The sequence below is a fragment of the Mixophyes fleayi genome, chromosome 9 (genome assembly GCF_038048845.1).
Source record: "Mixophyes fleayi isolate aMixFle1 chromosome 9, aMixFle1.hap1, whole genome shotgun sequence".
Classification (NCBI taxonomy): Eukaryota; Metazoa; Chordata; class Amphibia; order Anura; family Limnodynastidae; genus Mixophyes; species Mixophyes fleayi.
The window spans coordinates 121,393,380-121,419,653 of record NC_134410.1 but is presented as its reverse complement, the minus strand read 5'-3'; the positions used below and the strand labels follow the sequence as shown (position 1 = coordinate 121,419,653).

The following is a 26,274-nucleotide window of genomic DNA, read 5'->3' as shown; positions in this document are numbered from 1 at the left end:
TGGTCCTTTTGGATGAGGCATTAGAATCTAGGGAGACGTGATTTATCACCCTGCAGTTATCACTTCATAATAAATAGCTGGCTACATAGGATGACACTAAACCAATGACATGCAGTACATATTCACAGACTGTAGATGGTGCTGTGCTAACTTTTCATTTTGAAAAAAATGGGACACTCATCCATTAAAACGGAAGCCTGCAGTAAAATGTTGGGTCCGTTGGTAGGTACAGAGGGAGCTGGCTTTATTGTGCAATCTGTGCCTCACTTATCTCTCATCTCCCAGACTATTGCAACATTTTTATTGGTGCAGGCAAAAAATTTGAAAACTGGTGCAAAAAGGTCAGCAGACCTATGGCAGCGAAGGAGTTAATTTAAAGCCAATCTGTCCTTCCTTACTTCCCTCAGTTTTGCCATGTTTATTTTAAAATGCTTTGTTACGTGAGAGGATGATTGTGTTGCGTTACTATGTGAGGTGATGATGACGATAATCTTGTTGTTTTTTTGTTCGTCAGGCTGGAGACACCTCTATCGGCTGGGCCCTGGGGTACATGCTGAACCTCACAAACATGATCCCCGCCGAGGAAGTCTCCATTCTCAAAGCCACCAATGTCAACTCCTGGGCAACTCTCATCTTCCTCTTCGTCGTCCTTATTGTCCTGTCGCTGATCATCCTTTTTAGCACGTACAGGTCGAGCAAACAGCAACAAACCATATGATTCCTGCTTGGGGGCAATCGTCCGAGTCTTACTTAGTGGACCTCGACAAAATGGAGTATTTTACAGCTTAAACAAGCCCACCCCCTCCACGTGGAGCGGAACAATTATTTCTAGATGGCGTTCCCCGGGGGCGTGATAATGAACTCGACATCTACGTTTCGTCTTCTCTTCGGAGGATGAAAAGCCCCCACTCTGACATTTTATAGCCTAATTTATCTATTGGAGTGTTTTTACGTCTTTCCCGGAAGTGAGGCCACTAGTTCACGTCTTGCGCACAAGGTTTTCATACAGGCAAAACAATCGATGAGTTTTTCAAAAGTGTCTAGTTTACTAAATGTGAATCTTCTATAGCACCAAACCACTACACGATTACACACACACACTGGAATAATGTATAAAGATGTTTTTAAGATGTAACACAATATGTCTGGGCCACTATTTGTGGGTCAGACAATACATATATTTGGCCATGTATTGTTGATTTCCTTTGTGAGAACATGTGGGGTAATTATTACGCTAGTGTATGAAAAAAAACATTCACAGAACTGTACTTAGCTTCTATAAAGGTGTTACATGATAATCACTAACCATACTCTCTTGGTACTGAGGTAATTGGGACGAAAAGTGTAGAAGGACACAGCTCTCTGGTTTTGTTCATAGCCTGTAAACAATGTCTAACATGCGTCATAGACACAGTTAAGTACATACGTTTTTGGTTACCTATGCCTTGTCCACGAAATCTTTAAAACTTTGGGGTATATTTACTAAACTGCGGCTTTGAAAAGTGGAGATGTTGCCTATAGCAACCAATCAGATTCTAGTTAGCATTTATTTAGTACATTCTACAAAATGACAGCTAGAATCTGATTGGTTGCTATAGGCAACATCTCCGCTTTTCAAAGCCGCAGTTTAGTAAATATACCCTTTTGTCTCTTAGGGAGTAAATGAGGAAAGAGTTGAGAAATTGGGACTCTTATAAAAATATATATATAATATACATACACACACTGTATATATAGACTTCATGGTTTGTTGTATAAGAAAACATTGCATAGGAGTATTTAAAGGGACTCAAACACTGTATTTTTTTATTTTCTCTTTATAGCTGTCTAATGTAAACATGATCTGTGTATAAAAATATCCTTGTTACAGGACTTGCCTAGTTTCTATAATGGGTCTACGTGCAGCGCTAATCATTCAGTACAGTTCCATTATTCTTCCATCCCACCCTGAATCGCCCCCCTCTGACCCCTCCTCTCAATCTAACTGGGGTGGTGTGATAACCCTTTCACAATACAATACCATGGGGGTGTGGCCTAATGACGGGCATCTGTAGGAAGACATTGGGGGCGGAGAATGATGGTCTGGAGGCGTGGCCAGGACAGCGCTGAAAAGTGACAGATCCTTTGTGGTCATATTTTAGCTATTGATGTTCACATTAGGGGCATCCTGAAAAGCAGCTGTGTCAGGACCAGTACAAAGTGTCCTTTTTTTTTTTTTTTTTTTCTCTGTCAGTGAATTGTGGATAATTGTAGAATTTAGAACCTACGCGGAGTTATATTGACGTATGTTAGTGGATGGTACAGTGCGTTTAGCTGCATAAAACCACAATATCCTGGGTCAGGAACAGAACCTGGGGGGGTCTCGGACCCTGGTTTGTGGGTAGGATGTAGTTGCTCTGTGTGTCTGCCGCTGAGTCACTCTGAACTGCGGATCTTGAGAGACTATTATCAAGGTTATCTAGTTACTCGGTGAGCGTCACCTGTTCCAAATTGGTGGCCAATCCTAGGAAGCATTTGGCTGTTTAAACCCAGCAGCTTCCTGTTTTCCGTGCCTAATTATTGTGGTTGTCTTTACCTAACCAACTTGCGCTTGATTAGCTGTGTACTGACATTGACTTGGTTGATTACGCTCCAACTCCACGGATCTTGGTTTGTTCCCCATTGTAGGGGTTGGGGATGTCAACGAACCTCCCTCCACCCATCCTAGCTTTGGCGTACAGTGGCCTGTAAACCCTTACCCCCTCTAAGGGTCTTTATGGCCTATAGGGAAAGGTCCAAAATGACCCCAGCAGTGACCGTGCTGGGTGATTAGAGCACACACCTTGTGCTTCAATTAAACTACACTAGAATCCTTCTCTGGTACCAGATTATTTCATCCTGTGTCATTATAGTCTGGGGGAAATAAAACTACCTTGCCCCATGGCAGTGATAACGTCATTGCCCCTCTCACCACATACTTGTTTTGTGCTATCTCTGGATCACTTATTAATATGCAAACCTCATACCCCAGGTAACTGCAATAAACAAAAAAAAATTACAAATCACTGGAATATAGTCTAAATCCTTCACCCCAAGTGTGATTTACTGTCACATTATTAACCTCTGCTATTGGCTTAGATAATATTATACTCCGAGCACCGTACTCCCCTGAGCTTCGGTGAGAATGGGAGACGGGAGTGAACGAATGGTCCTTGAGCCATTCTACATTAATCTGTTATATGGATGGGAAAGCCTGACTTTCAGTGGTAAAATATATTTCAATGCGAGCTTCCCTGTTCCCTCGATCAAAGCACGACGGGGGGCAAGTCAAATTATGAAAAGGCTTCTCTAATAAAGAGAGTAACTGCGTTGTAACCAATAGCAACCAGTCATCGAGCGCCAAGACTCCGCACAGAATAGGCAGCCATTTTCTGAGGTGAACCTGTATTCAAGCCAATGCCCTGCTATCCATTCTCTAGGATCTAGTACCTCAGGAATATTAGTCATGAAGTGCCTCGGTGACATAGCTGGAGAATTTTATATGCTGGACTCTCAGGAATATTGGTTCAGCTTACAAGATGGCTGCCATCCCAGTGTCGTGGAGACGTGCTGTTTAAATGGAAATTTGCAGCTAGCGTCTGTAGATCGTTTATATATGCTAGTTCCAAGTAATAATCCGGTAAATCAACTATAATATGTATGTAACCTGCAGATGTTTACTGATGTTTTGCATGTAAATAATGTGGAATCTGTCACATGAGGACTGAATATAAAGCACTTGGCGTGTATGCAAATTTCCTGTATTAATCTGCATTGTTTTAAAAGGGAAATATCAGCAAGATATATACTGTGTTGTTTACAATGACTGTAGTATTGTTAAGATGTCCTTAGCCTGTTATAACCTGCAGGTGGCAGTGTTGCTCTTGCAGTCTATGGAGAGCCTCACACCGATTACACCTCTGCAGGGAGAGCAACACTGACACCTGCATGCAACAATGAGGTACTACACCTCAACAGAAGGTTTTCAGATTTGTGTATCCTCGGCAATGGTAGTGCCAATATCAAACAGCATGTAAGAATAGGTCGCCCTGGTTTAAAATGCAGATTTTAATTTCTTTTTTTGCAGGTGAAAGAAACCAGAGTCCTTTGTTCTTAATGGGACAATTGGTTATTGAGAAACAGAAGGCATAAAATGAGCATATTCAGTGGGTGTTTTCCTGCTTGTTTATGACTGGTATAAAGGTGATAAAACAGTATGTGCCAATTCTTTACCATACAACGTATAGTCTTGTCAGAGCTGAGTGGATCAGCTGAAGCCAGTGACGGGTATAGCTATGCATGGCAGCAGTTCTTGGCGTATGGCTACTAAGAAGGAAGCTACGGCAGACAGACTATGTTGGCATTGCATGGTCAAAGCTGGCGAAGGCTGTGTATGACTAGAGTGTGGCATTGCCCTGCTGGCCAATCTGACGGCAGCCCTTCACACTGACATAAGGTAGATTAAAGGAGAAGGGCACAGTTTTCATACATTATTTAGCATCACAGAACAGAACAAAAATAATTAGAGATTTGCGGATGTGCCAAGGATCAAAGTGTGATCCTTGGCACATGAGTTACATTTATATTTTTCTTCCTTTAGTATTTCTTCACTAATCTCTACATCACTCCAGAACATGATAAATTCAGTTAATTAATTCTATTCTATTAATGAAGGCTTGTGTCTGTAATGAGGTATGTGTCTGTATGTGTTGGCACTTGTTGAGCAGTGCCTATTATGCAATGAGGTACTGTTTAGGCAATAAACAAATGGATACAACGGAGTTGACAAGGCCGTCAACAAAATTGCACCAACATACATTTCCTCACTTGTGTCAAAATATCTCCCTACACGACACCTCCGTTATGCACAAGATCTGCATCTCTCCTCCACTCTCATCACATCCTCCCATTCCCAGTTACTGGACTTTTTTCGGGCTGCACCCACTTTGTGGAATTCCCTCCCTCGCACAGTCAGACTTTCTTCTAGTCTTCAAACCTTCAAGCGTTCTCTGAAAACCCACCTCTTCAGACAAGCTTATAATATTCCTCTACCACCATCTTAATCTCCCCTATTCCTACCCTCTACCAGGGGCGGGCTGGCCCGGGGGGCACGGGGGCTGGCCGGCCGGCCGCCCCTCAGGTGCAATATAGAAAATTTTCACCGGCGGCCGCGGATGCGGCTGCGTCAGCACACAGGCGGATGATGTCATCAATGACGTGGCCGCATTCCCGTTTTATGCGATGCGGCCGTCTGTGTGCCCCCCGGCCATCACTCTCCCAGCCCGCGCCTGCCCTCTACACAGCTAACACAAGGCAACAACCCTCTGACCAACATTGCTACACACAAAGCCCACTCAATACTTTTACCTTTGCATTTTAGCTGGTCCAATGTGCAATATGATGTAGCACATGCCCTTGTGTGTCAAACTCCCATTGTCCCATAGATTGTAAGCTTGCGAGCAGGGTTCTCTAGCCTCTCTGTCTGTATGTATTACCCAGTATTGTTTTATTAAGGTTTGTTCCCAATTGTAAAGCGCTATGGAATTTGCTGGCGCTATATAAATGATGATGATGATTAACCCTGTAGAACAGAGATAGACAGCGAGTGTAGTGAAGTACACACACAGGTGACAAAAACTAGAAGGTGGGACTGACGCAACCAAATCCACTAGCGCAGAGTTTAAGACCCACACCGGACTTCACCAGGGATTCCAGTACGAGGATATGGACATGCAGGTACGGGTGGCGGCTGTCGGGGACGTTGGACACAGGAGTTGAAGAAACATGAATAGCTGCTCCTAGTATAGTGCAGGAGCCGCAGTATGGATGTTGGACACAATTGATACTCAGGGACTCAGCAGGTTCTTATAGTGGCCGATTAGTGATTCCCCCCATGTGCCATCAGTACTGGAGGTTGGTGGTAACACCTGAGAGGGGACTTATGTCATCTGTACCCTGAGGCTGAGCACAGCTGGGTTCTGCTGAGGATTCTATTTGGGAAATCCACCAATCAGTGGCTGCGGAGTGTTGGGGGCCGACCAATGACGTCTAAGACTGCTGGTACTGACAGCCTAAACATTTCACTGTTGTTATATTGACTGTTCCTGCAGATGGCCTCCTAAAGCTGCCGCAAATACTGAAGTTGAATGGATCGGATAGTGACTTATATGGACTGTAAAGGAGAAGAGTGTTAAAGGGGAAATCTCACTGCAATCCATTGGGATCACCCCTTGCCACAATAGATGCGACAGTCACAATTTCATCGAAGTGTGAACTAGGAACCTCACGTTTGCTCCAGATATTATACATAGCAATGTTTCAGCGTTTGTACCAAATGTTAGTTTATCTGCTTGTACAGGTTCCAAGTGCTTTTTGACAGGAAGATTAAATTTGGATACCGCAATATCTATAATATAAATGTCTAGTGGCGTGTGTTAGTCTGTCTGTGTGTGTGTGGAAAAAATATAACCAAGCTGCAGCGCCACCTGCTGGGCGGAGTTATACACTGACCTACTAAATTCTTAGTGTGTGTGGAAAAAAAAATTCAGAAAGGGCTGAAATTTGGTATACTAAGATGTTTTTAATTTGTTAATTTAATTTGTTAATTGTTAAAAGTGTTTATAAAGATTTAAAAAATATATATATATTTCTTGAAGGAGAAGTGACAGTTGGGAGTGGTTGGTGGTTGCCGGGGGTGACAGTGGGGAGTGGTTGGTGGTTGCCGGGGGTGATAGAGTGAGAGGAGTGTGATACTCAGGACCGCTGAGAGAGATCCCTGTGTCTGGATAGACATCTGGATAGATGTGGCAATGAAAATGAAGGATGAGGTGATGGAGAAGAATGATGAGGTGGTGACATGTGGACAAAACCACATTAAAAAAGGGCGCTTACGTCGGGAAGTAACGCTCTTCCCCTGAGGAGGCCTGGGCTATGGCCCAAATGCATGACAAGACCCTTTTTAACACCTTAAGTAGCTTGATTTGACTAGAATGCATGAGTATCATGCACGGGTTAACTTGTATTTTCATATGTTGCACATTGATTCATCACTAGGGGGCAGTGTGAGACAACTAAATATTTAATATACATGCAGACAACACAGCCACGATTAAAATACTTGTATGTGTGCAAGAAAAATAGGTAGCTGCAATGTTATCTTTATTAATAAAACTGGACATTAGGCTCTTGTTATCTATCTTGCTTATAACCTTCTAACAATATTTTGACAACAAGATTCTGATAGGCTATTCAGTCATTTCAGAGAATATGTATGTATGCAGCCAGGTAATTCCAGCGGATACTGATATGCCTAATATGGTCACACGTTGAGCAGCCAGCTCTCTTCCAGTGTCACTGGGGCTCATTAGTGCAGGTGGAAGAGCACAAAGGCCAATAACAGTATGTCCACAGCAATCACTGAGCCGTCTGATTCTGCTGCTGAACTCTGAGGCCAGCCAATGTTTACCATACAGTATTATTACTATCCTTTATTTATAGGGCATCACAAGATTTCCGCAGCGCCGTACAGAATATAAACAGTAGACCATACAGGGTAAAACAGTACAGAACAATAAATGAATAATACCGGGGGTGTATATTTACTAAAACTGCGGGTTTGAAAAAGTGGAGATGTTGCCCATAGCAACCAATCAGATTCTATCTGTCATTTTGTAGAATGTACTAAATAAATGACAGCTAGTATCTGATTGGCTGCTATAGGCAACATCTCCACTTTTACAAACCCGTAGTTTAGTAAATATATCCCCAGCACTCCAAAAGCTCCAAGCACAGCTGTTATGCTGGTACAGTGAAGTTGTAGCAGAAGAATAGGTATAGAGACGGGAGGGAACTATAGATATGATCCCAATGTCACCAATATGTTAGAACAGCATTTTCTATAGAACAGAACAGGACACCACTAAGACGTGTGTTGCTCAGTGATGATCTATATCGCTCCCAGCTCTTTTCATAATGAGCCGCTCAGGCTGTAGCTCAGTCCATGCACCAGTTTTTCTTGTCTCGTAGTCCTGTGCTAGGTAAACTGCGGAACTCACTTGGTCGCTCAACGCACTGCGGAACTCACTTGGTCGCTCAACGCACTGCGGAACTCACTTGGTCGCTCAACGCACTGCGGAACTCACTTGGTCGCTCAACGCACTGCGGAACTCACTTGGTCGCTCAACGCACTGCGGAACTCACTTGGTCGCTCAAAACACTGCGGAACTCACTTGGTCGCTCAAAACACTGCGGAACTCACTTGGTCGCTCAACGCACTGCGGAACTCACTTGGTCGCTCAACGCACTGCGGAACTCACTTGGTCGCTCAAAACACTGCGGAACTCACTTGGTCGCTCAACGCACTGCAGAACTCACTTGGTCACTCAACGCACTGCGGAACTCACTTGGTCGCTCAACGCACTGCGGAACTCACTTGGTTGCTCAACGCACTGCGGAACTCACTTGGTCGCTCAAAGCACTGTGGAAATCACTTGGTCACTCAACGCACTGCGGAACTCACTTGGTCGCTCAAAACACTGCGGAACTCACTTGGTCGCTCAACGCACTGCAGAACTCACTTGGTCACTCAACGCACTGCGGAACTCACTTGGTCGCTCAACGCACTGCGGAACTCACTTGGTTGCTCAACGCACTGCGGAACTCACTTGGTCGCTCAAAGCACTGTGGAAATCACTTGGTCACTCAACGCACTGCGGAACTCACTTGGTCGCTCAACGCACTGCGGAACTCACTTGGTCGCTCAAAACACTGCGGAACTCACTTGGTCGCTCAAAACACTGCGGAACTCACTTGGTCGCTCAACGCACTGCGGAACTCACTTGGTCGCTCAACGCACTGCGGAACTCACTTGGTCGCTCAAAACACTGCGGAACTCACTTGGTCGCTCAAAACACTGCGGAACTCACTTGGTCGCTCAACGCACTGCGGAACTCACTTGGTTGCTCAACGCACTGCGGAACTCACTTGGTCGCTCAACACACTCACCCAACACACTACGGTGCCAGTTGCAGGGCCCACTGCATGCCATAGACAACAGTTTGCAGTGCAGGTTGTGTCACACACTGCTGGACATCACCATGCAGTGTTACACAATACATACTTTACATACTTTACAGTGAAAGCTGTCACATACTTTGATCAATATTGGTGTATGATATATTTCAGGTCACTTTATATTGCACACTTTCTAAATATGATACATAAATACATTAACTTAAGCACTGGTTAATATACTCAAACACATAGATGAAAACTCAAAATAAAACGTGTGCAGGGTCTGCACTGTTTGAATGAGAAGCCAAAATAGGGTTTTTTACCTAATCCTTAGAAAATAAACCTGCCCGTCTGGCTCCCTAAAACATTCTGCACAACTTCCCTTTTTAATCAGTAATTACTATTTAACAAATGAATTAACTTGGATTTAGTTACATAAATGCCACCAGCTGTAATACTAAGGCGAGAAACCTAAGAGATCAAATATTTCCCTTTCTAGGATTTTAGTATTTGCAGCTTTACAGCACAAATATTCCATTACATTACATTGCAGTTACAGAAAGAGATGCACTGAGGGATCATGTGACATGGCTGATAAGTGGGGTGCATTGGGGGGCAGGCACAGAATGTGGAAGGGGGGGTGGAGGGGTGGAGGGCTGGAGGATAGCTGGGAATGGATTGGTTTGGGGGTAGTATGCTGTCTCTCCTCTATAAATGTTTTTATGTGTATGATAGTGGAGTGTGTGGCTGCACTTGTCAAGGGGTGTCTTACTCACAACACGGTGGCTCAGTGGTTAGCAATTCTGCCTCACAGCACTAGGGTCATGAGTTTGATTCCCAACCATGGCCTTATCTGTGTGGTTTGTATGTTCTCCCCGTGTTTGCGTGGGTTTCCTCCATGTGCTTTGGTTTCCTCCCACACTCCAAAAACATACTGGTAGGTTAATTGGCTGCTATCAAAATTGACCCTAGTCTCTGTGTGTGTGTGTGTGTGTGTGTGTGTGTGTGTGTGTGTGTGTGTGTATGTTAGGGAATTTAGACTGTAAGCTCCAATGGGGCAGGGACTGATGTAAGTGCGTTCTCTGTACAGCGCTGCGGAATTAATGGCGCTATATAAATAAATGCTGATGATGGTACTTTGCTTTAGTATTTGGGAAAACATAAAGCCGTCTCATTATTAGGGGAAGTATAGAACAGTCATAGGAATTCCTGATCTGTATGATAGCCTCTCTTTCTCGTTCACTTTTCGGTTTCAATGCAGTTTCCTTACAGGCAAACGCAAAGATTTGAACGAGCTCTCGCTGTTACTAAAAGGTCTTTTATGCTAAGTGCAAAACTGCCAATACTATTGTGTCGCCCCACTCCTATTTTACCCAAATTCACCCATTTTTAAGGGGAAGCGCATGGATTTGCAGGCTAACGTGGCTGTCAGGGGTGCAACATTTTGCATTGTTTGAAGAGAGGGGCTGGGTGGATCAGGGGCGCTCCTTGCTAAGTGCAGACTTGCTGTACCCAAATATGCATCCACATGGAAAAATAACTAATTTTAAATTAATGGTTGGAAAAGGTGCATTTAGGGGTTTTATTTATATTGGTTGTGTTCCAGAAGTCTTGTGTTTCGTTCAGATGCAATTTTACAAACTTAAGCCATCCTGCAATGTCTTTTTTGGAGAGAAGGGACTTTTTCTTGGCTGTCCTTCCTTGTTCAGACTTTATCCGATAGTAGAGTCATGAACATATTTACTTTTATTGGCACAGCTCTGTAGATCCCTGGGTGAAGCTTTGTGATTTTTCAGAACATTATACGGGTCTGATCTTTGTCTGAATTTGCTGGGAACGCCCCACTCCTGGCAAGATTGGCAACTGACTATAATAATGTTCTCTGTTTGTAACTGTAGAATGATGGATTTCAAATTGTTTGTAAATGGCACTTATAAAGCTTTCCAGACTGATGAGCAGCAACAATTGCTTATCTGAGATTATTGCACGTCTTTTTTTTTCTTTTCCCTTGGCATGGTGTTAACGCAAAGTTGACTGGTCTGGGCTCACCTGCCAAAGTTTCTGCTTTTACATAGAGATTGTAGCACTTCCTGGTGATCAAATAAATAAGTGCATTTGATTATCAAAAACTGACTTCTATTATTTTCTTTATTGACATGGAAGCAGTAATGGTGTACTTTAATTTCACACAGGATCTTCGTCTGACCTTCCTCCAATGCTCGGTGGTCCATTGCCTTTGGTGTTTTTCTCTAGAAGTTCCACGTCGTGCCTTAAATGTGGAACATTAGCAAGTCAAGTTATCTTGGACCCCGAAGCTACTGCCAAACACACCCCAACAATCACACCTTTCAAAATGACTGAGGTCTCCTTTTGCAGCCATAATTTAAGGCAACCATAGGACCCCAGCATTTTTAAACAAGACCCAGGCTGGGATGATATTTCCTTAATTATAATGTGAGCCACACCAGTGTGGCAGCCCTGCTTTTAATATGCTTGGTGTACCTCATTGGCCCAGGCCTTTCCATTATATCTGTATACCAGACTTGGCTAACCTGTGGCACTCCAGGTGTTTGTGAAACTACAAGTCCCAGCATACCCTTCCAGCAATAAGCTGCTATCTATTGACAAAGCATGCTGGGGCTTGTAGTTTCACAACACCTGGAGTGCCGCAGGTTAGCCAAGCCTGGTATACACAAAGGGCAGCATGGTGGCTCAGTGGTTAGCACTTCTGCCTCACAGCACTGGGGTCATGAGTTCAATTCCCGACCATGGCCTTATCTGTGTGGAGTTTGTATGTTCTCCCCTTGTTTGCGTGGGTTTCCTCCCACACTCCAAAAACATACTGGTAGGTTAATTGGCTGCTATCAAATTGACCCTAGTCTCTGTCTGTCTGTGTGTGTGTCTGTCTGTGTGTATTAGGGAATTTAGACTGTAAGCTCCAATGGGGCAGGGACTGATGTGAGTGAGTTCTCTGTACAGCGCTGCAGAATTGGTGGCGCTATATAAATAAATGGTGATGATAATGATGCATCAAACCAACATTTCCACAGCTAAGAGGCTGAGTGACATTAGCCAAAAGGCTACTTAGAATCCAATAAAAAGTCAAAAGCGGCCATTAATATCATGTATCTCAAGAACATCTCCTGTGTGGTCTGGTATATAGTATATTAATCTGGATTTTATGATCATTTTTTACCACACATTCTTGCCAGGGCTCTTGTGTGTCTGAGAGGGGCACAATGCTGAAGAGGGGGGCACAGTTTATTAATATTTTAGGTTCATTTGGTTAAAATTGAGATCTAGGGAGGGTGACAGTAGTTTTCCTTCTCGCCCCAAGTGCTAAAATTTGAACTTATGGTTCTGTAAAAGTGGTGAAAAATAATTATTATGATGACATTTATTAATAGGAATTGCCTATATACTCAAATATAATAATGAGGCTGAGGTGGTGAATATAATGTCTGCACTATATCTCCGTCTAATAATCATAATGATATTATATATATAATATAATATTAATATCATATTATTATTCTTATTATTATATAATAATATTATTATATAATATATATTATATTATATAATGATATAATAATTATCATCTATCTCAATGAGCATGTCTAGTGCGCGCTCCCGGGCTCTCCTCCTGACAGGGCGCGCTCCCGTGCCCTGTTCCTGCCCGTGCGAGTTCCCGCGTTCCACTCCTGTCACTGCGCGCCCACGTGCTCTCCTCCTGCCAGAGCGCGCTCCCGGCCTCTCCCTCTGCCAGAGCGCGCTCCCGGCCTCTCCTCCTGCCAGTGCGCGCTCCCGGCCTCTCCTCCTGTCAGTGCGCGCTCCCGGCCTCTCCTGCTGTCAGTCATTGCTCCGGGCCCGGGACACTATGGAGCGTCTCCCCGGATCTGTCTGAGAGATGGGGGGGCTGCAAAGATCGGGGATCCCCCTGGGGACCGCCGTGTGCTGCTGTCTGCTGCTGCTCCGGCTGTGTGCTGGGAGCCCAGGTGAGAGAGAGCCCGGGAGGGGGTGATCCTGGGCGGACAGGTGGATGGGACAACATGGTGCATTCATTACTGCAGATTGCATTTAATCTTCCTCGCTATCTATGCACGATCATGTGTTATTGGGGATTATATTAGCAATTATATATGTTTAAGAAAATGAAAATCTCTCTGTATATATATATATATAAATATTTATTATTATTATTATTATTATTATTATTATTATTATTATTATTATTTTATTATACAAATACATGACTTGGCTTTCTCCTCCCTGGCACCACAGGATGCATCCTTGTGTACATCTTGTGCATGGCTGTACTAGTGTCTGACATATGTTTTGGTATTATGGGTGGTGTAGTGTGTTGATATAGGATTATGTGTCAGTGTAGTAGAGTATGGGGGTGGATATTGTTCTCTGGCATTAATTACTATTTATATATCATGCACATAATAGACATTTATACTGTGTTGGGTGTTTATGCAGGACATGTCTGGGGGCAGAGGCTTATAAGGGACAGGGTGCGATATATATACATAGCACTTCTTAACTATCACTTTCCCAGTTTTGTCTGTAAATATTCAGCATTGGCCGCCAGGTGTGAGGCAGGAATATTGTTCTGAGTGTTTGGTGCATAATGAGGTAATATTGTTATCAGCGATAAACTGGAATATAAGGATTTAGTGCACCCCTGAGTAATCTTATGTATTGTATTGGAGTCTGATCCTTATTTAGAGTTATGATTGGTCAGTCTTTGGTACTCCCAACAGTTAGTGATATAGCCCCCAACATCCTCACTTGGTTGGATTATAAGGGTTTGTAGTTTATATATATATATATAAACAGCCAATGTTGTTATCCTTCTTAAGGAAACTCCATTGTCCCTAGGTCTGAAAATGAAAGAATTGTTCCCTGTTGTGAGTGATATCTGATCCGCCTGAAAACATTTCCTCGTACACATTTCCTACTGTTAATCAGCCTTTGTTTTTGGGAACCCCCCCATATTGTGCATGGTTCCCACTGCATAATATTTCCATCTTAGTCCTTAATGTTGACAATTTATGTGTGTTGGATAATCCATCGTCTGCTGTTTGCAATCCCTGTAAAGTCTAAAGTATTTTATTTTTTATATTTTATGGTGCTGGAATTTTTGTCAGTTTATGGCTGGGTGTACCAGAGAATTTTACAATAAATGATTGTATGGTCGATGCATTTATGTAAATGGACTTTAAAATGGCCACAGAAGTCGCTTGTGACTTGTAATAACAATATAATGTACGGCAGAGGTGTACAACCTATAGATTGGGATTCCCAGAATCGTTTTTTGAGTTCCGTGGTCGTCACATATGCAATACATTTTATTAGGAACCATATTTTTTAGTTGTTTTTTTTCCCTCTATCCCAGAACAATTGCACAATTGTTGGCTGGAGGTGAGAGGAAAATTGAGCGGAGATTCACTGCTGTCATGGCCGTCAATGCGCTCACCCGGACATCGCGGTGATGTACGGCGGTACATGGCCGGCAATTGAATTTCCCCTTAGGGTCCAAGAATTGCTCCGACATTTGAGGACCAAACTTTAAAAATGCTTGAGCAACACTGATCTCCTCAAAGCTGGCCAATCCTGGCCCTCTGGGACTTGTAGTTCCTCATCCGGAGGGGTCATAGGTTGCCTACCTCCAATCTACAGCATCACCTATAGTATTGTGTGATAAGCAGGCATCACTAAATGTGCATATGTTCGGTATATCTAGATCGGATAAACCTAAGTTCAGTAAATGACTGGATATGGAATAATCCACTTGTGCGCAAATAGGATTATTCTAAAACCGTTCACAGGTAATATTCGCTGAGGATCAGGGCATTGTTTGCTGGTATAAAGCCATAAAATTTATCGGAGCATTAATCATAATTCTGTTGGGCATCTTGGCATGGAGGTGCAGTCTGTAGCTCACACACTACTGTCCATTCACATTTGGGATATAGCTGGGAATCATAACCTAGCGAAAATCAACAGTGCTCCCGTTTCTTGTGGAAAAGAGCAACGATGGTTGTGAAATAGACCAGTTGCCGTTACAGACATATTTTGACTTCGAAATCATCACTATTGACCATCTGCTTATTCCTCTCCTAAGGTGTTTTTTTTATTTTTTTTATTATAGGTCTGAGGGTAGATAACACAGCACCTGATTTGATCGACAAAATAATCTTGTTTGTCCTCTGGCGCTTTCTTTTTCAATTTAATCTAATGATTTATTTATTTTTGTTTATTTGTTTGCTCCAACTATGGTTTGAAGAACATGACCAAGAGTTCAAGTTGTTGACTTGGCCTCCAAATTCCGATCGAGTATCTGTGAGATGTGCTGGACGAACAAGTCCGAGCCATGGAGGCCCCACCTCGCGTCTTACAGGACTTAAAGGATCTGCTGCTAACGTCTTGGTGTCAGATACCACAGGACACCTTCAGAGGTCTTGTGGAGTCCATGCCTCGAGGGGTCAGAGCTGTTTTACTATATTAGGCAGGTGGTTTTAATGTTGTTGCGAGGTGGGGCCTCTATGGCTCGGACTTGTTTTTCCAGCACAGCTCACAGATGCTCAATCGGATTGAGATCTGGGGAATTTGGAGGTCAAGTCAACACCTTGACCTCTTTGTCATGTTCCTCAAACCATTCCTGAACAATTTCTGCAGTGTGGCAGGGCGCATTATCCTGCTGAAAGAGGCCACTGCCATCAGGGAATACCGTTGCCATGAAGGGGTGTACTTGGTCTGCAACAATGTGTAGGTAGGTGGTACGTGTCAAAGTAACATCCACATGAATGCCAGTACCCAAGGTTTCCCAGCAGAACATTGCCCAGAGCATCACACTGCCTCCGCTGGCTTGTCTTCTTCAAGAGTGGTGTCATCTCTTCCCCGGTTGAACGACGCACACACACCTGGCCGTCCATATGATCTAAAAGAAAACGTGATTCTTCAGACCAGGCCGCCACCTTCCATTGCTCCATGGTCCAGTCCCGCCAAAAGCGGTGGACAGGGGTCAGCATGGGCACTCTGCCCGGTCTGTGGCTACACAGATACAACATACGCAGCAGGCTGCCATGCACTGTGTGTTCTGACACCTTTCTGTCATAGCCAGCATTAACTTTTTCAGCAATTTGTGCTACAGTAGCTCTTCTGTGGGATTGGACCAGACGGGCCATCCTTCCCTCCCCACGTGCATCAGTGAGCCTTGGGCACCCATGACCCTGTCGCCGGTTCACCGGTTGTCCTTCCGTGGACCACATTTGGTAGGTACTAACCACTGCATACTGTGAACACCCCACAAGACCTGCCGTTTTGGCGATTCTCCGACCCAGTCCTCTAGCCATCACAATTTGGCCCTTGTCAAAGTCGCTCAGATCCTTACACCCAAACATGTTCAGATCGGGCATCAGGGTTCCTCCATTGAATAGTGAAGTGCAGGTGTGTGCATTTGACAACACAGCCCGTTGTCTCCATGTTTGTTGTGTGAGGGAGGTTCTGGCTTTCAATGGTAGTGAGTCAGAGAGGAAGGTGTAAAACCTGTTTTCGACATGTTGTGCTAATTCTTCTGTCCCTGTCTATTTATTTAACTTGTTCAACTATGCTGTGTGGTGTTTTCCTCTGTCCTTGGCTCGTTTACTCCGTCAGGAAATTATTTTCCTCTACCATGTTTCCTGTCTTCTAACCCCCCTGCCCCCCTTTCAAGTTTGTATAAACTGAGAATTGGCAATCGAAATATAATGAAATTGAGAAGGTGATCCTTTAATTCTTGGGGGTAAATTTGAAAAAGTGGAGATGTTGCCTATAGCAACCAATCAGAATCTAGCTGTTTATTTATTTAGTACATTCTACAAAACGACAGCTAGAACCTGATTGGTTGCTATAGGCAACATCTCCACTTTTTCAAACCCGCAGCTTTATAAATTTACCCCCTTGGTGTTTTTGTTGCTGAGTTATTTTTTTGGGGAGGTGATAACTTTTAGTCTATTGAACAAACATACTAGATCGACACCCCTGTTGCATTGCTGTGTGCAATGTTGTCCGTGACTGCGGTTTTGAAATTGGAGTCACGCTATTTAGGGAAGGGTGTAGGATTATTTATAACGATGTTAATGGTGGATATTGCACAAGCTGTGGGACAGATCCTCTTTTGTTTCCCATCTCCAGGTCCTCCTTTAAGAAAATATACTGCATTTATAGTTGGAGTGTACTATAATTTTGCTTTTCTGTAAATGTCCAGTAATACATATTCATATATCCAACTTAATATGTGCACGGTGGCCTAGTGGTTGGCACTCCTGCCTCACAGCACTGGGGTCATGAGTTCAATTCCCGACCATGGTCTTATCTGTGCGGAGTTTGTATGTTCTCCCCGTGCTTGCGTGGATTTCCTGCGGGTGCTCCAGTTTCCTCCCACACTCCAAAAACATACTGGTAGGTTAATTGGCTGCTATCAAAATTGACCCTAGTCTGTCTATGTGTGTATATGTATGTTGGGGAATTTAGACTGTAAGCTCCAATGGGCAGGGACTGAGTTCTCTGTACAGCGCTGTGGAATTAGTGGTGCTATATAAATGATGATGATTTTTTAGACTGGTTTTCAATGCACACCCTGGCTGATTTGATTGGTTGACTGATTCGTCTTTAGACAAATTTGCCCACAACAGTGCTGTCTGGTTGCCTTCTTCTAAACACCCATGTCTGGACAGTTTGGTCAAAATATTGATATATCCGCATCAGTAACTGTTTGTGCCGTAAGGCACCGCAGAAAGTCTATTTAAATAATTGTGACTAGCACCGGGGGAGGTAAATGCTTCACATAGTTTAATGTCCTACCTCTATGCAGGTTATAAATAAGTTTATAGACACAATGACGTCACACCCCACCCACAATGAGGTAACACTTATCTTATGCCACTTGGCCCCGGAGATATTGTCTTTTGAGAGGATTAGCAAACGTACCACAGGGCTCTGCACGGCAATTGAGGGATTATGGGAAAGGAGAAGGCAAACAATGGCAACTTTTCTGATTGCTGAATTTAGTAAGACGGTATTTACATAAATATTTACATTAGACCAATAAAGACAAAATTAAATTCTAGGGTTAGTTAAGTCCCTTAAGTCATCAAGCGAGGTATAGATAACATAATGTTTTATTTAAATCTGTCTAGCTAGGGCCACGTAAAAAGAGAGTAGAACAATTAAAAGGTACATCAGACAGGTGTTATTGGGGGCAAGTAAGGGGTATGGGGTGTTTACTTATTATATATACAGGTTTGAAGGATTTAGCTGCTTAGTAAATGAACACAGAGGTTCCCACGGTCTGCCCATTCCTTCCTGTCTGTAATTGGTCTATTGTCTAAGCATAATTTGGCATTTTCCTGTGTTATTTTGCATTCTGTTGATATATTGGCACCTCCTGCCATTCTGGTGATACTTACGGCTTGTTGTTGTACAGAGGTTGTGCATCCGCGAATCCACAACCAATATCAGCCAGCGATCCACGTCAACAACAAGCCAAGTATTGTCTTATTAGATATACTAGGTGGGAGCCCATCGCCTTTACAGTACAATATGATATATGGAAGATCCGCATTAAAAGATAGGGATGCAGTAAGTCACAGTCTGCCTGTGGAACATAAGTTCAAGCGTAAACCATAGATCTCCGATAATATATATATATATATATATATATATATATATATATATATATATATAATATAATATCGTGGAAATTTGAGTTGACTTCTAATATTCTTATTCATGTTCTTATTAATTTGTAGTAGTGAGTGAATTATTCTTTACCATAGTTTATAATAAGGAAATTAGAACTCTCCAATTAGACGGATGTTCCTAGTAGTGTATTATGAAGGTGTTTGCAGTGTCCACGTTGGCCGGATACAGGACTAGGATGTATGTTCTTGGACCCGCGATGACAGCTGGGTTGTTCCGCTGAGGTAGGCTGTGACGTGGGCTGCTTATTGGAAAATTAAAGTATCCTTTCCCCACCATTGTCAGGGCCGTCACCAGGTGCCCGTTCCATATCACGGCTCATTAGTAACACTGCATTGAGGTGGAACGTTGGCGTTGGACCGCAGCAGCCAGTCAGCACGTTGCTTGAGTCTATCTAGCGCAAGCTAGACCATAAAAGCAAGTTTCTGATTGGTTGCTGCGGATATGTTATATAAATATTTGTAAATAAGCTCTGGTTCACTGTACATGCGCGCAAGTGTCCGGTTTAACACCGCACGGAGAAATAAACAGACCAGAATCATTGAGCTGTCATTGTCCGTGATCCATTCACTGTAAGATCAAGATCTGGTCGTTCTATTTCTGGGTCTCTAAAGAGATTTCTTTCTGATGTGTCTCTTGATGCCATGAGGTCAGTGATGTCCAGGATTCTCATATTAAGGGACTACTACGTGCTTGGGGGCTGGATGCTATGATGATAATAATGATTTCATACGGTGTAGGACATCTCAGTGCATTAAAAGTATGCAAAAAAAATAAACGTTACAGGGTCTTTTGCTGCGTTACGTTATCAGAGGATGTATGTTGGTTATATTTTATAGGACTAGTGGGCCTTGCAGGGACTGTCTGAGACTTCCGAGTCTTCTATAAATTATTATATGGCTGTAAATATATAGGAGAGTGTTGCTATTAAGTGTGTCAGCCTTCTGTTGTCTCTATCTCCTTCCCTCACAATCCGCCCCTGTTACTCCTATTAATTGTTTGCATCTGAAGTTACCCACTGCAGATTCTATGCAATTACTGTAGGCATTTGTCTGATGTGTGAGAACAATGGGGAGGCAGGTGGGAAGATGTGTATTAATATCACTATCATCATCAGCAGCAGCTATTTATATAGTGCCACCAATTCCGCAGCGCAGTACAGAGAACTCACTCACATCCGTCCCTGCCCCATTGGAGCTTACAGTCTAAATTCCCTAACACACACACACACACAGACTAAGGTCAATTTGTTAGCAGCCAATTAACCTACCAGTATGTTTTTGGAGTGTGGGAGGAAACTGGAGCACCCGGAGGAAACTCGCACAAACACGGGGAGAACATACAAACTCCACACAGATAAGGCCATGGTTGGGAATCGAACTCATGACCCCAGTGCAGTAAGGCGGAGCCACCATGCTAACTACTGAGGCACCGTGCTGCCCCATTTTATAATGCACAAGTGATCTTAGTAGATCAATCAACTCCAATTCATATTCGTATTCATCAAGAAACATGAAGAGAGACGTGCTTGAGCCTTCCATGAGTGCCCCAGACATGTCCGATAGATTCATAACTACTTTATAACATTGCACAGTCTGGGATCCATTTCCAACACATTCTTTGCGCTTATAATATTGTCCTTTGATTTGGATATTGTCCAGTATGTAGAACATATCTCTCTTTCTGGACATCTGACCGCTCACCATACACTGAGTCTAAGTCCACTGTACATTTCCCCGGCCTCGCCCAGCCGGGATGCCTCATTGTCACTGGTCTCCCAACCAGTTCAACCTGTCTGTCCCTTTTGTGTGTCACAGGTATTTTTATGGTCTCTGCGGTGTTTGTATAGTTGCCACGAAAATCTCCATGGAGACTCGTTACATGAGGTTGTGTTATGTGACATTTTTGGCATTCTCGCAGCATCCCCATGTCCTTGGCCAGCTTCGCCCCGACCACAAATATGAGCGTTCTGCATTCACATACAGCCGGATAACTCGTCGTTCGCAGAATCCGTTCAGTTTTGTTTTGCTGGTGTTCGGCCGTCCAGCGCCAAACCTAAAATTTTTCACGTGTTTTCGTTGCTGAGTTACATTTGCCTTCTGTTTTGTCTGCTATCAATCTGCAACCGGCTTCATAGCCTGTCTGCCAGTTGTCCATTGCTCATTTGGTCCTAGGGCTAGATTTACTAAGCTGCGGGTTTGAAAAAGTGGGGATGTTGCCTATAGCAACAAATCAGATTCTAGCTGTCATTTTGTAGAATGTACTAAATAAATGACAGCTAGAATCTGATTGGTTGCTATAGGCAACATCCCCACTTTTTCAAACCCGCAGCTTAGTAAATCTAGCCCCTAGTCTCTTGTTATCTGTTTTTAATGGCAATATATAATTTTATTTAGTACTACAATGACTGGTTCCTCTTGTATGTCTCCACCATTCCCTGTCTCTTCTCATTCCAACCACACCACAGAAGTGCCAATCGCCACTAGTGGCTTTACTATCGGTGGCTGATAATGCTTTTGGCTTATAGTAGCCACACTCAGGGCAATAACTAGGGCTGTGCGATATGGGGCGACCGCCCAGGGCGCAACGTGAAGGGGGCGCAGTTTATGAATATTTTAGGTTTATTTGATTAAAATTAAAACTGAGGACTAGGAAGGGGGCATTTTTGTTTCCTGTTTCAGGCGCTACATTTTTACGTTACGACTCTGGCCACACCCACTTTTCCGCCATGGTGGCAGTGGCTAAGTGGTCAGCACTTCTGTCTTACAGCACTGGGGTCATGAGTTCAATTCCCAACCATGGCCTTATCTGTGTGGAGTTTGTATGTTCTTCCCGTGTTTGCGTGGGTTTCCTCCGGGTGCTCCGGTTTCCTCCCACTCTCCAAAAACATACTAGTAGGTTAATTGGCTGCTAACAAATTGACCCTAGTCTCTGTGTCTGTCTCTGTGTCTGTCTCTGTGTCTGTCTCTGTGTCTGTCTCTGTGTCTGTCTCTGTGTCTGTCTCTATGTCTGTCTGTGATCACAGGATATCACCCGTAGATTTTTTTATACACGCACTCAAAATTTATCAAGCAGCTCATTAGAGCTTGTGCATAGACCGGTACGGTACAAGAGACCGTGGACAAACGTACACAGAATTTCATCACATACCGACGCACATAAAAATAGGGATCACCGATCCCTATAAATGACATCAATGCATAAAAGCCTTTAAAGTTATGAATGCAAAAAAAAATACATAACAATAACTAGGCTGAATTTACAGGTATATACTTCAACCCAGTAAGTGCTGGAAGGTGTTTGCGTGGCTTTCCTCCGGGTGCTCCGGTTTCCTCCACACACTCCAAAAACATACTGGTAGGTTAATTGGTTGCTATTAAAAAATTGACCCTAGTCTCTCCGTCTGTCTGTGTGTGTGTGTGTGTTAGGGTATTTAGACTGTAAGCTCCAATGGGGCAGGGACTGATGTGAGTGAGTTCTCTGTACAGCGCTGCGGAATCAGTGGCGCTATATAAATAAATGATGATGATAATGAGAAGCCTGCGGCGCTAGATGGCAGTGACGTTGCTGGTTTCCCCTCTTACGCTCATGAAATGTATCGCACAGGGCAAGCTGTTTACTGATTATGAGCAATTATACCGAGAGCGCGCCTGGCTCACGTTGCATAACCCCACTAATGTGTATTAATGTCCTGCTCGCATATGAACAGACCCTCAGCAATATCCAGACTGGTTTCTCTGTGATTACCAGGCACTTAGGAGCTTAGTCGCAGTGCCCTATGCTGTTTATATGTAAACACCGTACAAAAACAGGATTTTCATATATGTGCATAGGCAAACCGTGGGGGGTTTCCTAGTGCCTGGAAAGCCCCTCTAAGCCTGATGCACTGTATAATTGAGGTGGCTGGACCCTGCCCCCGCTTCACATGGCTCTGCTTGAAAAGGGAGAGCTGCGTGCACCTAACAGTAGCACACACAGCATTGTCCATGTATATTATGGGGATAGGAAGAGTTTGAGAGCAGCCAAGCACTGTCTAATATTATAGCCACGCCCCCATGCATGCTGGTCACGCCCACTGACGGCGTGGTGTGGAAACCCCCCTCTACAAACCCTGTGTTTGCCCCTGATATATTCCACCTTTACAATTTCTCAACCAGAAATTGCTGCTGTATTCTATAGACTGATCTATAATCAGTATGTGTGTATATATATTTTGCACTAACATAGACTATAACTCACTACGAGGGTGTGGTAAATTAACAAGCACTGGAAGAATTGATTGGCTCCATCTAGAGGCCACAGGTGGCACTGCAGCAGCTGTCCTTTGGCAGCCTGGGAGATGTAGTTCGCCTAGAACAGACTTATCTTCCTTCTGTATCAGACAGCCTTTGTCTCGGTTGTGTAACTGACTAAAGAGTAGCTGTCGCCTGCTCAAGATGGAGGCAGCCGTTTAGTAGATTGAACCAATATTCAGCCTGTTGACTAGTGAGGCACGAGGCACCATGAAGTGCCTCATGCCTTAGACTCCTCGATCCTGTTAAACGTCTACACATACAGTAAATATTCCGAAACATAAAATATGTTCTATAATAGGGTTTTTTTCCTTGCGTAAGCAGCCTAATTATTCAGTTTTATCACCTAAAGTTAGGATCTCGATGTTTTAGAGGCATTAATTAGCATCTTCCAGGAGCCGAGAGCCTGTTTGTCACGTTTCCTCATTTACAAGTGTCTATATATCATGGTTCATGCATAGCTGAGAGCTTTCTGTGTACTTTCAATTTTCACTGCATTCATAGGAAATATACTGTTTTCTACTGATTATTTGGATTACTATTAATGGCTATGAGTAATATTAACCTAAGTTTTTTTTAAAGCATGACACTTATTATTAATAAGGGTTTGCAGGCAATAAAGTATGTTATCGGAGACCAGATGGAATTAACTTATAAAACAATTCATTTCTAAGACTGTGAACAATGAAGTATAGTTTAGGCAGTATCCTATACCGCTCCATTGTCTCGCTAAGTGATGGTATCTTATCCTGTTATCTCTTCCTATGCTCTCTATAATAATTGATTGGAAAGGATGGAAAAGGACGGTTAAATGACTGATGGTTGCTCATCACTAAGTACAGGTGCTGGTGCTTCTCAATGAAGCTTCAACAATCCGCTCAATGCAGTGACGGACACTAACGGGTGTGTATATACTAAACTGCGGGTTTGAAAAAGTGGAGATGTTGCCTATAGCAACCAATCAGATTCTAGCTGTCATTTTGTAGAATGTACTAAATAAATGATAACTAGAATCTGATTGGTTGCTATAGGCAACATCTCCACTTTTCCAAACCCGCAGTTTAGTAAATATACCCCCTAATCTGGTTGTTTGTCGGTCAATGTTAAGATCGTGGGGAGGGAAAGGACTGGACCAGACTATGGATTATAGCACAATGAGGGTGAAAAATAAAATTTACTTCTGCACAAATCTGAGATGGACTTTTTTGGATCTGCCCATTAATATTCTGTTCTGTGCCGCCTCCGAGCCAAGCGGTTTGACAGGTCCCATGTAATAGAACCAAAGAATACAAGAGTGTGTTCTTTGCACAATTCTGTCCATCTAGGAAAAATAAACACAGGACAGATTTCCTATAGCCGGCACTCTGTGCACCTGCGTATCATAGCGTTAGGAACTCTGCCGTTACATCCTTACCGCTGGCATTAGCGGCAATAGAACGTATCGGCGGCGGTGTGAGAGGGCTTGGATGTTCACACTGCCCGCCAAGTGCAGGCAATTAGAACGTGTAAATGAAGAGTTCAGTTTGGCACTACCCGTGAATGTAAGACACTTCGTCTAGAAGAACTACTGTTAACTACTATTAAAAATCACAAATCTATATGTCAAAGAATCATTTGAAGTATTTCATGCTCTGTGCTAGTTGTGGAAGTGCCGAGAACCAGGTACACTGCCGACAGGAACTAATCGTGGGGAAGAATTTTGCGTGGCCCGAAATACTGTTTTATTACAACTTTTGGCTCCATCTCTTCCAACTTTTGGATAAATTTGTGTGTCCAGGCCTGAAATAAGATACACAGTAGGAGAGACACATTAAACCACCTTCTTTTTAAGGTTTAGCTAAAAGACACAAAGGGGTAGATTTAGCAAACATTCTAAAAAGTAAAAGTGTAAGCGTTGCCCATAGCAACCAATCGGATTCTAGCTATCATTTATCTAGTACATTCTAGAATCTGATTAGTTGCTATAGGCAACACCTTCACATTTCCTTTTTAGAAAGTCTGATAAATCTACCCCAAATTGAGTCTATAGAGTCAAACCTGAATGTGTCTTTGAGACGCGGCAGAGTAAATATAATAATAATGGATATACAAAACGTTACACAATCCCCCCTCTATGGGCTGTTTTACGCCCGTTTAGTCTTCTGTATTCTGCTCCCAATGTAATCTCAAGAACACATGAAATATTTACGTGCCGGCTGCCTTTTGCTTTCTGGGTAATTATTCAGCGACAATGTCTTTGGCATCGTGATGTGGTAATAACAGAGCTGAGGGCTTTAAACAACTCTGGTAATTGTTATGTTTAGCTTTGCAGTATTTATTTGCTGATTAACAGCTCGACTTTATAGTAAACTGGAGATCAGGAAATTTCTGAATGGCTCAATCTGACCTCGCGTTGTGACGATATCGCTTTTTAAAGACGACGCTGATTTTGTTATTCCTTCGTTTTTTTGGGGGTCCGGTTGGGCGACGATAATTTCTGTACAAGCTGACGTGGCGGAAGCGGCCGATGGAGATTGGATTTTGGCAAAGGGTGCGTTCAGTTGGAAACATGCTTATCAGGTGGCTGGAAAATGTTTAATTGAAGTGCTGGTGACGTGTTGTGTTGAGAGCACTGATTAGACGACTGCCACGGGTTAGACATGATGCAGACGGCAGGTTGATGAGGTCTGTTGGCGTGATTGCTGATTGACCATATGTTTAGCTGCCCAGGACTGGTCAGCGGACAGACCGAACGGCTGCATGGGAAGGTGAATCATTCATTCTGCTCAGCCATATGCCGATTAGGTTATCCCTTAAATCCAACCATGATTTTATTGGGCAGAGATTTTTTTTTTTGTTTTGCACAAACCTGCTGATGTTGTGCCAGTTTCGGCAACAACAACCAGATTGCGCAACCAGATTGGCGCATGTGTACCCAGGGTAAGGTTAGAGCCGGCTTAGGCAGACAGGGCAAACTGACGCACACAGCCTGAATGTCTACCTCTGGCGTATGGACGTTGAAGAGCCTGATTGAAGTGTTCATACCCTGCACTTGAATTTAGTAACGCTTAAAGTGCACAAGGTTGCAGTCGTCTTAAATTGGATTGTAAGCCCAGGTGGACAAAATTCCTGTTCCGGAAAAATCCAAAGTACACAGAAATAAGAAAATGGTACAGCCTTATATTGTGTGTTTGTATATATGTGTGTGTATATATACATATAT

General features: G+C 43.3%; 2 protein-coding genes across 2 annotated transcripts in view; both read left to right on the top strand.

The window, feature by feature from the left end:
• ENTPD2 (ectonucleoside triphosphate diphosphohydrolase 2) overlaps positions 1–1,872 on the top strand; it is a 31,686-nt gene extending 29,814 nt beyond the window's left edge. The window contains 1 exon segment of the mRNA XM_075185383.1: positions 515–1,872. Within this exon segment, the coding sequence (XP_075041484.1) occupies positions 515–718 (204 nt within the window). The 3' untranslated portion in view covers positions 719–1,872.
• A 10,969-nt stretch (positions 1,873–12,841) lies between these two features.
• Positions 12,842–26,274, top strand: part of NPDC1 (neural proliferation, differentiation and control 1) — a 72,366-nt gene continuing 58,933 nt past the window's right edge. Inside the window, exon 1 of the mRNA XM_075185381.1 lies at positions 12,842–13,028. Coding sequence (XP_075041482.1) covers positions 12,941–13,028 — 88 coding nt within the window. The 5' untranslated portion in view covers positions 12,842–12,940. The remainder of the gene's footprint in view (positions 13,029–26,274) is intronic.